The 10,997-nt window shown below is 44.3% G+C and overlaps 2 protein-coding genes across 4 annotated transcripts in view; both read right to left on the reverse strand.

Moving 5' to 3' along the window:
* Positions 1–2,513, reverse strand: part of ABCF2 (ATP binding cassette subfamily F member 2) — a 75,648-nt gene extending 73,135 nt beyond the window's left edge. For both annotated transcript variants that reach the window (XM_085872663.1, XM_085872662.1), the window contains exon 1: positions 2,389–2,513. In XM_085872663.1, the coding sequence (XP_085728789.1) occupies positions 2,389–2,467 (79 nt within the window). In that variant the 5' untranslated portion in view covers positions 2,468–2,513. The remainder of the gene's footprint in view (positions 1–2,388) is intronic.
* Positions 2,389–10,997, reverse strand: part of FAIM (Fas apoptotic inhibitory molecule) — a 75,777-nt gene continuing 67,168 nt past the window's right edge. For both annotated transcript variants that reach the window (XM_085872679.1, XM_085872677.1), the window contains exon 6: positions 2,389–2,513. In XM_085872679.1, coding sequence (XP_085728805.1) covers positions 2,493–2,513 — 21 coding nt within the window. In that variant the 3' untranslated portion in view covers positions 2,389–2,492. The remainder of the gene's footprint in view (positions 2,514–10,997) is intronic.

Raw genomic sequence — 10,997 nt, forward strand, 5'->3', positions numbered from 1 at the left:
CGGAGTCGCTTCAAAGCGAGCGAACGAAGGAGGCACAGTGTTGGATCTGCCGGGAGAGACGCTGAACCGACCTGGACGTCGAGGATCCTGCCGTGAGAGTGACGGCAGCCGGCTTTGAGAGGCGGCCTGTACGTCGAATCGGCGATCGACTCCAAGGAAAGAAAAGGTGATTCGACAGAGAGAGGAACTGAGAGGACAAAGCGGAAGTCGGGCTTCGAGGCGGGAAGGCAGGAGAGGAGACGCCAGAGCTTCTGACGGTCCCTGCACACACCAACGGCGCGACACATTTGTCGATCCGCCTGCGGAGCTCAGAACCTCGATTTGGGCCTAGTCTGGTGCACAGGCCAGGCCTGGATTTGTGTGCTGGACACACACACACCCAGACCCAGACCCAGACCCAGACCCAGACCCAGACCCAGACACAGACACAGACACAGAGAGAGAGAGAGAGAGAGAGAGAGAAGAGAGAGAGATCGGCTGAGGCCCATCGTTGATCTGGCAGACTTGTGCCGTCGACATTGTGCGGGGCCGGAACGCGCTGAGGAGCGCGTGCGCACGCAGTGCCTTGAGGGAGCAAGAGTACGACGCCTCCATTTCGCCACGCGGCACGTTCGAGCAGGAGTTCGACTCCGTGGACATTCGCCTGTTGCGAGCGACATTCATGCTTTTGACAGTGTCCTCTCGTCCATGAGAAATCACCAAGTACTCTGTCTTGTCTTGCATGCATGCTGTTTGTCTGCACATTGTCCAAGGCATATTTCGGTAGCGACCCCCTCAAAACCGTTCGTCCATGGTTCCCGAGTTAAGAACGGGTTGAGGATTGTTAATAAAACCATTGTCGTGAATTTTGTATGTGCTGTGTGTCCCCGATGTTCCCCAATAAATCTGGTTAATTCGTATGAAGTTGCCGCTATGGATTAATTCGTGTCGCGTCGAGGAACGATCCGTTCGCTTGGAATACAACACCAAAAATGGTTACAGACTGGCAGAAAACGCTCGGCATCTGACAAAACCAGTCTGTAACTAGAGGGGGAGCACTCGGGAGAGTGTAAAACCTCCGCCGCCATTACTGCAGGGTCACTCAAGTGAACCTTATATCTTATTCATTAAATGTCAACAGTGCTGACAGTTATAGTTCTTTTCTCCAACATTTTTTTTTGGGGGGGGGGGGGTTGGAAATCACTTAAAACATGTAGAAATGCAAAAAAAAAAAATTTCCCTCTAACAACTTTTTTGGGGGGTGGGACAAAGTCCAACATCTAATGGCATGATCCATGGACCATACCTTACCCCCCCCCCCCACCAAGTTTCGTCGAAATCCGTCGAGAAGTTTTTCCGTAATACTGTTCACAAACAAACAAACAAACAGAAAGGGGTGAAAACAGTAACCTCCGATCTTCGATGGAGGAGGTTAACCAGGGGTTCTATTTCCCCAACTGGCAAGGTACAAGGATTACGTTGGTATCGCGATTGAAGGTACGTGACCCGAGGCCTGTGCTAAGCCGGCCGGCGTTATAAACCCCGGGGACGGTGGTGGTGAGGGTGGCGCCTTGGACCGGGTGAGAATCCCGCCACCCCGGATCCGCAACAATATATATTGTTTTTGGCCCCATCTTTCAAGGGTGAAGAATCACTTGTAAAATTGAAAAATTCTTGGATCCAGATCAAATCCAAAAACTCATCAATTTATTCTTGGCACACACCCGACTAACCAGTCCACCAAATCTCATCCAAATCCGTTAACGTTTTGAGATATCCTGGTCATAGACACATACACAAAGACACAGGTCAAGACACAGACAGACAGGGGTGAAAACAACCTCCACCACCAAAACAAAAGTTGAGAGTTCCTGGAGGTGGAGGGTGTGTGGGGGTGGGGCAGACCAAAATTATTCAATCGAGATAGCAATAGTTTATGGCACAATAATAATGGTCCTTGCAGCACAAAACAAGTCACTGGCCATGAGCAACAACAAAACAAAACAATTATATTAATTGGCTGGGGGACAGCAATTAAAAAAAAAAGTCAAGAGATAGCAAAAGTTCATTTTGAGGCAATTGGTGGCAGTCTAGTCTTGCAGCAGCTTGTGAGCATACAATTTTTACACAATGCAATCCAATGAAAATATTTTGTATAAAAACAATTCTCAGTTGGCATGTAATATGTAGGTGTAACAGCAACACATTCTCCCAAAACCCTACATACCTTTCCCCACCACCAACTCCTTTGTGGAATTTCATGCTCCTATAGCTTTCAAGAAACAATTTCTAAACTTTGCATATCTACCTCCTCTACTTTGTATTTGCTCAAAAATGTAAAAGTGCACACCAGCGTTACGACGTCAACACACTGCAATGACTCGGAATGCTTCCGAGCCATGGTCTCACCTTTCACTTTGGGTTTAACCTTGTTCCTCGCCGCTTCTTTCTTCTTGGCTGCTTTTTTCTTTGCCATGTCTGATGGCATTGTCAGTTACAAGGTAGTAAGTTTGTCAGTTGCAAGCACACCAATTCTGCAAGACAAAAATACTACCAGTTTAACGTATGTCACAAAAATCACCATTACAGCCTGTACACACAGATGGGACAATCACTTTTGCTTTCTGGCGAATCGACTGATTCAATGAATCCCAAAATATCCAGGAACAGAAACTGGCATCATGTTCACATTTTACCGGCACAAATCGATCACGAAATGTCAAAACATGGCCACTTCCTGGATGGTGTCTAAGTGTGACTAGAAGAGCTGAGAAAGGCAAAGAAGGATGGTATAGACATGTACAGCTGTGTCGAATGAGCAAATAGTCATGGAAAATTGAATGCACAATTCTTGGGAGAATAACAGGGAAGAAGATGAGGGTGAAACTGCACAACTTTTGGAAAAAGGAAAGCAACGAGCAAAATGACTACTTATCAAGGGTGGGAGCGGGAGTTCTCGGACATGATGCTCCCCCCCCCCACCCCCGGATAAATTTTGAAAAATTGATGTCAAAATATGCATTTTGGGGGATGATCCTGTTCAAATTGAAACAAAAATCTAAAAGCTGCAAAAATAAAAAAGGGATATTTGGGGGAAAAGTTTATTTATTTATTTCTTTTTTTATTTTACCTGAACATCCATTGCTGGGAAGATTATTTTCAGTGAGTGCAACATTACATCATTATAAACCAGAGTTTGTGTCAAAGCCACCCAATGCTCGCCTGTTTATACATTTATCGTTTTTAAAAGACGAGTCTAATAATTAATATTTTTTATAAAGCATTGCAGTGAAGTATAATTATAAAGCAATATATGTATTTGTATATTGTAATCAGTAACAAGAGCACAAGTGAGCACAATATACGCCCTAACAAGAAGGTATATACAGAATTGTGCTACTACATGGAAAACAGCATCCTGGTTGCCATGGCAACCACTTTAGATGACGAACATATGTCGCGACACACCGTCTCCACAGTCTGGACCTATGTACCAAATATGAAACGTTAAAGTTGAAAACTTTGGGAGTTAGAGTGCGGACAGGAACGGATGGAAAACAGCATCCCGGCTGCCATGGCAACCACTTTAGATGACGAACGTATGTCGCCACACACCATCTCCACAATCTGTACCTATGTACCAAATATGAAACGTCACAGTTGAAAACTTTGGGAGTTAGAGTGGGGACAGGAACGGACGGAAACAGCATCCTGGTTGCCATGGCAACCACTTTAGATGACGAACGTACGTGGCGACACACCGTCTCGACAGTCCGTACCTATATACCAAATATGAAACGTGAAAGTTGAAAACTTTGGGAGTTAGAGTGCGGACAGGAACGGACAGACAGACAGACGGATGGACGACCGGCATCACATAATACACATATATATATATATATATATATATATATATATATATATACACATATATATATATATATATATATATACACACATATATATATATATATACATACATACAAACACGAACCAATGAGGGACCGCCGGCGTGCGAGCGGCCACGTAACTCGAATCGCGGCACGTCGCCCACCGGACGGACAATTCCGTCGTGACCCTCTCGGACTAACGCCATGAACTAGTCACGGGTGGGCTTTTCAGCCTCACCACGATCGTGCCAATCGGCCCCCCGCGTGGGATAGGGTTGTTCGCCAAATTCGACCTACCTAAGTACCCACACGGAGGGTAGACCAGGCGATCGCACCTCGCCGCAGGTCGACTTCGGACACGGGCCACTTTAAGCGACCCGTTCCGTACTATCGGGATAACCGAGCGGTTTTATCGTCAACCTCGACGGTTCCGATTAATTATCGGGCGTATTTAGCCCACGACCAACCCTTTACGTGAAGTAAGATGGAGATTCAATTAAAGAAAAGACGAAGCGAAACGGTAAAAACAGGTCAACATAAGGCAAATTTATTCCGTGGCAAACGGAAAGCACACATATACAATTACAACAATTATGCACCAAAAGCAAATGTAACAAAAGGAACACAACAATTATGCACCAAAAGCAATTGCAACAAAAGAAACACAATGCAGATCTACTACCGACTACGCGAGCACACGGCAACACTTACACAGTTTTACTTTACAGACGGCGCCGACAACACATATACTCAAAATCAAAAGAAAAGGGCCACCCTCAACGACGAGGGGGCAGACAGGCCTGGGGCCGAGACCGCGTGGAGCCTACCCGTCTTGTGATGAGCCGCAAAATGGTGGCGGTGCCCCGACTCCGCGCTCCTTCGCGGGTTTCGTTGGCACTGCTTGGAATGGGGTGGGAACGGGGCCCCCTTTTTCGCACTATCTCAGCGCGGGGGGGGAAACAGGGGGGGTTGTTGATGCTCTGGGGAAAGAGGATAGCTGGCTTGCTTGGGTCCCGCGACGGGCGACTCCACTGCGCCCTCGACCGCGTTCCCGGCTTCTCCTCTCTGCAGCTCCCCGACAGACCGACTCTCCTCCAGACCCGTCTTGACTGCTGCTGCCACACTTCGCCGCCACCGCCACAACTCGCCCGAGCCCGAAACAGAAAAACCTCCCTCTGACTGAATTCGCCCCGCGCTCGGTGCTTTATAGTGGTGTAGGAGAAGCCATATGCAAATTTTCGGATCAGGATCGGCTCGGGGGCGGAGCCACGCTCGCCCATTGGACGGAGGAAAAGTGGGCGTGAATCATTCCTGATCCTCGAATTTGCATCTACCGATTCTACTCCGACGAGCCTGGAGGCGGGGCCAAATCGCCCCGCGCTTAATGATTGGACGGATCGGAAGTGGGCGTGTATCATTCTTGATCCGACTTCTCGGAAAGGCCGCTTTTTGCACCCGCTGCTCGGCGCGCGCCCTGTACGAGTCCAGGATCGGTGCGGGAATGGCGGCAGAAGGAGGAGAGGTGAAGGTGGTGGAGGGTTTATTGTGGTGGTCCCTGGCCACGGTGACGCTTGGAATGGCGGTGATGCGATGGTTGCGAGACCGAGTTGTGACGGTTAAGGTCGTGGCTGTTGGCGTGAAGCGGCGTTGCGGTTGGTGGTTGTTGTGTGATGGCGGTTGAGACGTGGTTGGTTCAAAATAAAGATAGAACAGAAAAACGGCTATCTTAAAGGGTCGCAGCCCGAATGAATGACATTTATTCCCTCTAAACAACGGGTTTGGGGCTAACTACACATATACTTAGAGATATCTCACCTACGGGACCTGAATGGTGGTTTGCGAATTTCCTCAACCACAACAATGTGTATATATATATATATATATATATATATATATATATATATATATTTATTTATATATATATATATATATATATATATATATAAAAATATATATATATATATATATATATATATATATATATATATATATATATATCGGGCGTATAAAAAAGTGTGGTAGATAAAAACATTAGAAAGGAAATTAGAGGGGGGGCACTCGGGAGAGTGCAAAACCTCCGCCGCCAATACTGCTGGATCACTCAAGTGAGCCTTATATCTTATTCATTAAATATGATGTCAACAGTGCTGATAGTTATTGTTCTTTTCTCCTTTGTTTTTGGGGGGGTTGGAAATCACTTAAAACATGTAGAAATGCAAAAAAAATATTTTTTTTCTCTAACAATTTTTTTGGGCGGGTTGGAAATCACTTAAAACATGTAGAAATGCAAAAAAAAAAAAAAATTTCTAACATTTTTTTTGGGGGGGGGGGACCAAGTCCAAAATCTCATGGCATGATCCTTGGACCATACCTAACCCCCCCACCAAGTTTCGTCGAAATCCTAATCACTTAAAACATGTAGGAATGCAAAAAAAAGAAATCAAAATTTTGTTGAAAAAAAAGGTGCAAATTTTTTTGGAGGGGACTGGAAATCACTTACAACATGAAGAAATGCAAAAAAAAAATTTTCTAACAATTTCTTTGGGGGGGTTGGAAATCACTTAAAACATGTAGAAATGCAAAAAAAAAAAATTTTTTCTCTAACAATTTTTTTTGGGGGGAGGGGACAAAGTCCAAAATCTAATGGCATGATCCTTGGACCATACCTAACCCCCCCCCCCCCACCAAGTTTCGTCGAAATCCGTGGAGGAGTTTTTCCGTAATACTGTTCACAAACAAACAAACAAACAAACAGAAAGGGGTGAAAACAGTAACCTCTGATCTTCGATGGCGGAGGTTAAAAAGTAACTTGCATCAAAAAATTTAACATTTTCACGCTCACGCCGGGGGTATCGCTATAGCTTTCTGTTCTTCGAACAGGCGAGCTAAAAATGAATACTAAATACCACATATATCTCGTTTCCAGGACTTTTAATACAAGTGTTTTATAAAGGGAGAGGGGGGGGGTGAAGGGGAGGAGTCACATGACATAACTGGAGCAGTTTAAAGCAATCACCCAAACTCAGTTGTGCAAAACCAGAGCATTCACAACCACTTTAAACTCACGGGTCATAAAATTGACGTTTCCCAGAATCACCCTCACTCCAGTGTAAGCCAGAGCGTTCACCAACCCCTTATGTTATCAGGGCACTAAAACACACACACACCATGCCACATGTGCAAGGGAAAGTTACAAGCTGTCACAAACAAATGAGTTTTAAAATGTTGATTTATTTGCATTTATAGCACTCGAGCTCATGTGCCTGTCACACTTTTCTCATCCACACTCAAGAGCTTCAAAGATTTATTTAAAGTGGCGGTGGTGCAAAATAGGCATGATGGGCCAAATGGTCTCATATCAATGTGGTCACAAACTTCATCACGAGCAAGACTATCGGGTTTCGTATACGTGTGTGCAGCAGAATCGAGTATTCACTTCACGTAATGTAGAGATGGCACTTCAGTATTTTCCGTAAAGGTCACATCGGAGTGACCGACGATGGGGGGGGGGGGGGGGAATCCAACAATGGACGCTATTTCCATACTTACTGACATGGACAGACGATCTTCCGCCCAGTGGACATCCGATCACGGTAAGGTGCTTGCAAGCTTTTGTACCCGGCTAACTACAAAAATACCTCTTTATAAAAAAAAAAACCTCCCATGGGAACAATTCACATAATCATGGTCACGGTGTGTTGGCATTGCACCCCATTCCAGATTACAAACAAAAAAATTACATAATAAAAATATGGATTTCCGTACACATAATGAAGAGTTTCACCCACGGGAAGATTTGGAAAAGTGGTGACCAAAAATTTTTGCAACACTTAATGGAGTTTTCTATGGTTAAGTATTTGGATGCAACGGCTATTTATCAGTGCCAAAAATGGTCAGTCGATACAATTTAAATAAAAAATAAATAAATGAAAGGAGCATGGTTGATGGCTGCATGTGGAAATCATGAGCACGGTAAAAGTACATTAAAAGGTAAAGAACGACAATTTAAAAAATCTCTGCAACAAGTTTAACCAACCACTGCAATTGAACAAGAAGCAGCCGATATGCTTGTTGGCCAGACCCCGATGACGTTCGTCTGAAGGCGTGAGGATTTTGGAATTTGGTCAGCGTCGCCGATAATTTGTTTAGGATAATTATTCACAAAACTGCCTGGGATCGTTAACATCGGCGAGCTAATGCTAATCGGTGGTGCATCCATCCAAGGAATAGCATGACTTGATGTGATGTCCTGCCTGCAAAACTCCAGATAGTTTATAGTTGGGTCGGCGAACAAACCCACAGGAGACGGGTTGAAGGGTAAGTGCGCTACCTCCACACAAGCACAATCGCTGAGGTTGTGTGAGATGACATCACTTCTCAGAAGCCTCTGGGTACCAGCAACAGCTGATTTATATCGCTTTTGGCTCTGCACTCGGCAGGACAATCGAGGAAGAACGTCCCTGCCAAAACGATGGGGGTACATTCCATACTCCATCATTCAGGGTCAAGCAAGGAAGCAACAATCGTGAACGCTTCCATCGATGTGACCGACGCGAGACTAATCCACCACTCGATCCACAATCTGCAGAAATTTGTTGTGCAGCCATGGGAATAGAACCCACAGTAAGGACAACACAAAGCATCAGTCACTCCAGGAAAGACTAAGCCACATGAATAGCCCACCCTACTCCAGAGGTGGTCATTCACATCAAACTTCATGATCACTATTTAAATAATCAACCCACGGCTATCAAACGGGCAACGGCGCATCCCATGTTAAAAAACAAACAAACAAAAGACGCACTTCCACTGTTCCAGCAGGGTTTACAAAAATCAATTTATTGGTTCACGGGCACCAGCAGTGACCACTATTTTCGTTGTGTCTGCCTGTTTGTGACTCTCTCCAGAGCATAGCTCCGTGACGTTTGATAAGATCTTGATGAAACTTGGACACAAGCTAGATAAAATGGTCGAGTTGTGTCTTTTTGTACGAGGGGCATCCCACGCCCCTTGTAGGCAGAGCCACGCCGACTTGAACCTTTTAGTTATATTTTTTTCTCGCAATTTCATTTCCTAAGAGCTGTGCATAATGTCCATAATACAACATATAAAAAATCCAATTTGATTTGGTCAATTTTGACGGAAGAGATAGGTTTTTACGGTACAGCTTCCAAAAAAACTTCCACTAAGTCGATTGTACCTATCGTGACATTGTTCAGTAATATTCGCGAACCATCGTCGCCTCCCGGCTTGTATATATACAAGCCGGTAGGCGGACATGGGTAGTCAACTACCCAATAGAACCTGACGCGATGGGCCCGTTCGATGGGGAATGACCTGAGGATTAAGCACAAGAAAATTCATGATTCTAGCTTCAAGGGTTAATGCTGCAGATTTTATTTTCGTTAAAATACCCCCACATTTAGAGGTTTTTCGGCCGTTGCTAGGCTACGGAGGGGTCCATAGCAACGGTTCTCTCACACATAACTAGGACATAACATGAACCTACCATACCAGTTTCATGTACTGGATAAACTGACTCAGTCTCTGAGATATAACAAACTTCGTTTTTTTATCGTTTTCGACCAGGGTTCATTCAAAGTCTATCTTCTCCGACAGTTTTCATAGGATCCGGCTGGAAATTTTTGACAATATGGCTGAATGTACTGCCCACAGTCGCTCGTGGCCCGATTTTTGAAAAACAAAGAAATTTTTGAAAAATCATAAAAAATTAAGTCCCGTTGCTAGGCAACGGTGATGTCCATAGCAACGGTTCTCATTTGCACACAACTAGGTCATGGTATGAACCTTCCAACCAAGTTTCATCGAAATCGCCATTGTATTAACTGAAATCGCCATTTTAAATACTGATAATAAGGATAGAACAAATCTCAAAAAAAAATTTTAATTTTTTTTTTCCGACTTGATCGACTACCCAACAAACCGACGGAAATACTGATAAGGGTTGAAAAAAAAAATCTCAATTTTTTTTTGACTACATCGACTACCCAACAAGCAGACGGAAATACTTATAATAAGGGGAGGAAAAAAAAAATCTCAAAAATTATTTTTTTGAGTTTTTTTTTTTTTTCGACGAGATCGACCATCCAACGTGTGTGTGTGTGTGTGTGTGTGTGTGTGTGTGTGTGTGTGTGTGTGTGTGTGTGTGTGTGTGTGTGTGTGTGTGTGTGTGTGTGTGTGTGTATGTATATATATATATATATATATATATATATATATATATAAATATATATAATATATATATATATTTTTTTTTTTTAATTTTTAAATAGCTACAACATGAGGATTCTAATTCTGATGCATCATACTCTGTTCCTGAGCATGGGTGCTGCTGAAGTAATTTATTGGCAAAGGGTTACACTTGGTGGTTTGCCATTGCCTTTCCCAGAATAGTAACAGTAGTTAGAGCAGAAATTTGCAATCTCTTCCATGGTGCCAAAAAAAATAGCTCGCCCACTCTTCCAAGGACACCGAGGGGGATCTTTAAGGTCCACCAACTAATGCCGGCACAAGGGGGCCACCAGTTTCGCATCCATCCGAGGGACGTTCCACACACATTGATGAATCACCCTCACAGTTTATAATAGCTGTGTCAGGATTTGAACCCAAGCTAGAGAGCTTAAAGATGAACGTGCATACCTGCATGATATAAAAACATCAACATCCTACCAGCCCAAAGTGAAGACACAGAGGTACTAAACAAAGAACTAGGTATTTCTTCAAGGTAGTTGAGATGTACAAGTGAAGTTGGTGCCCCCCCCACCCACAAACACGAACCAATGAGGGACCAATGAGGACCCATTGAGGACCCATTGAGGAAACAATGAGGGACCAATGAGGACCCATTGAGGAAACATGAGGGACCAATGAGGACCCATTGAGGAAACATTGAGGGACCAATGAGGACCCAATGAGGCACCAATGAGGTATTTTTGCGCTTTCGTTGCGACATAACGGAAGGAATAAAGTGCGAAAGAATACACGACATGTGCACACGATTACCTGTCACTCGTGTGCGGCATCTTCATCGGATTGGGAAAACAAAATATGGACAATGTCTTGTCGCATGAAGATCCCTCAGATCCAGAAGGACAACACTTGGCGTTG

The sequence above is a fragment of the Eptatretus burgeri genome, chromosome 3 (genome assembly GCF_056783735.1).
Source record: "Eptatretus burgeri isolate ZD-2024b chromosome 3, Ebu_testis_v1, whole genome shotgun sequence".
NCBI lineage: Eukaryota > Metazoa > Chordata > Myxini > Myxiniformes > Myxinidae > Eptatretus > Eptatretus burgeri.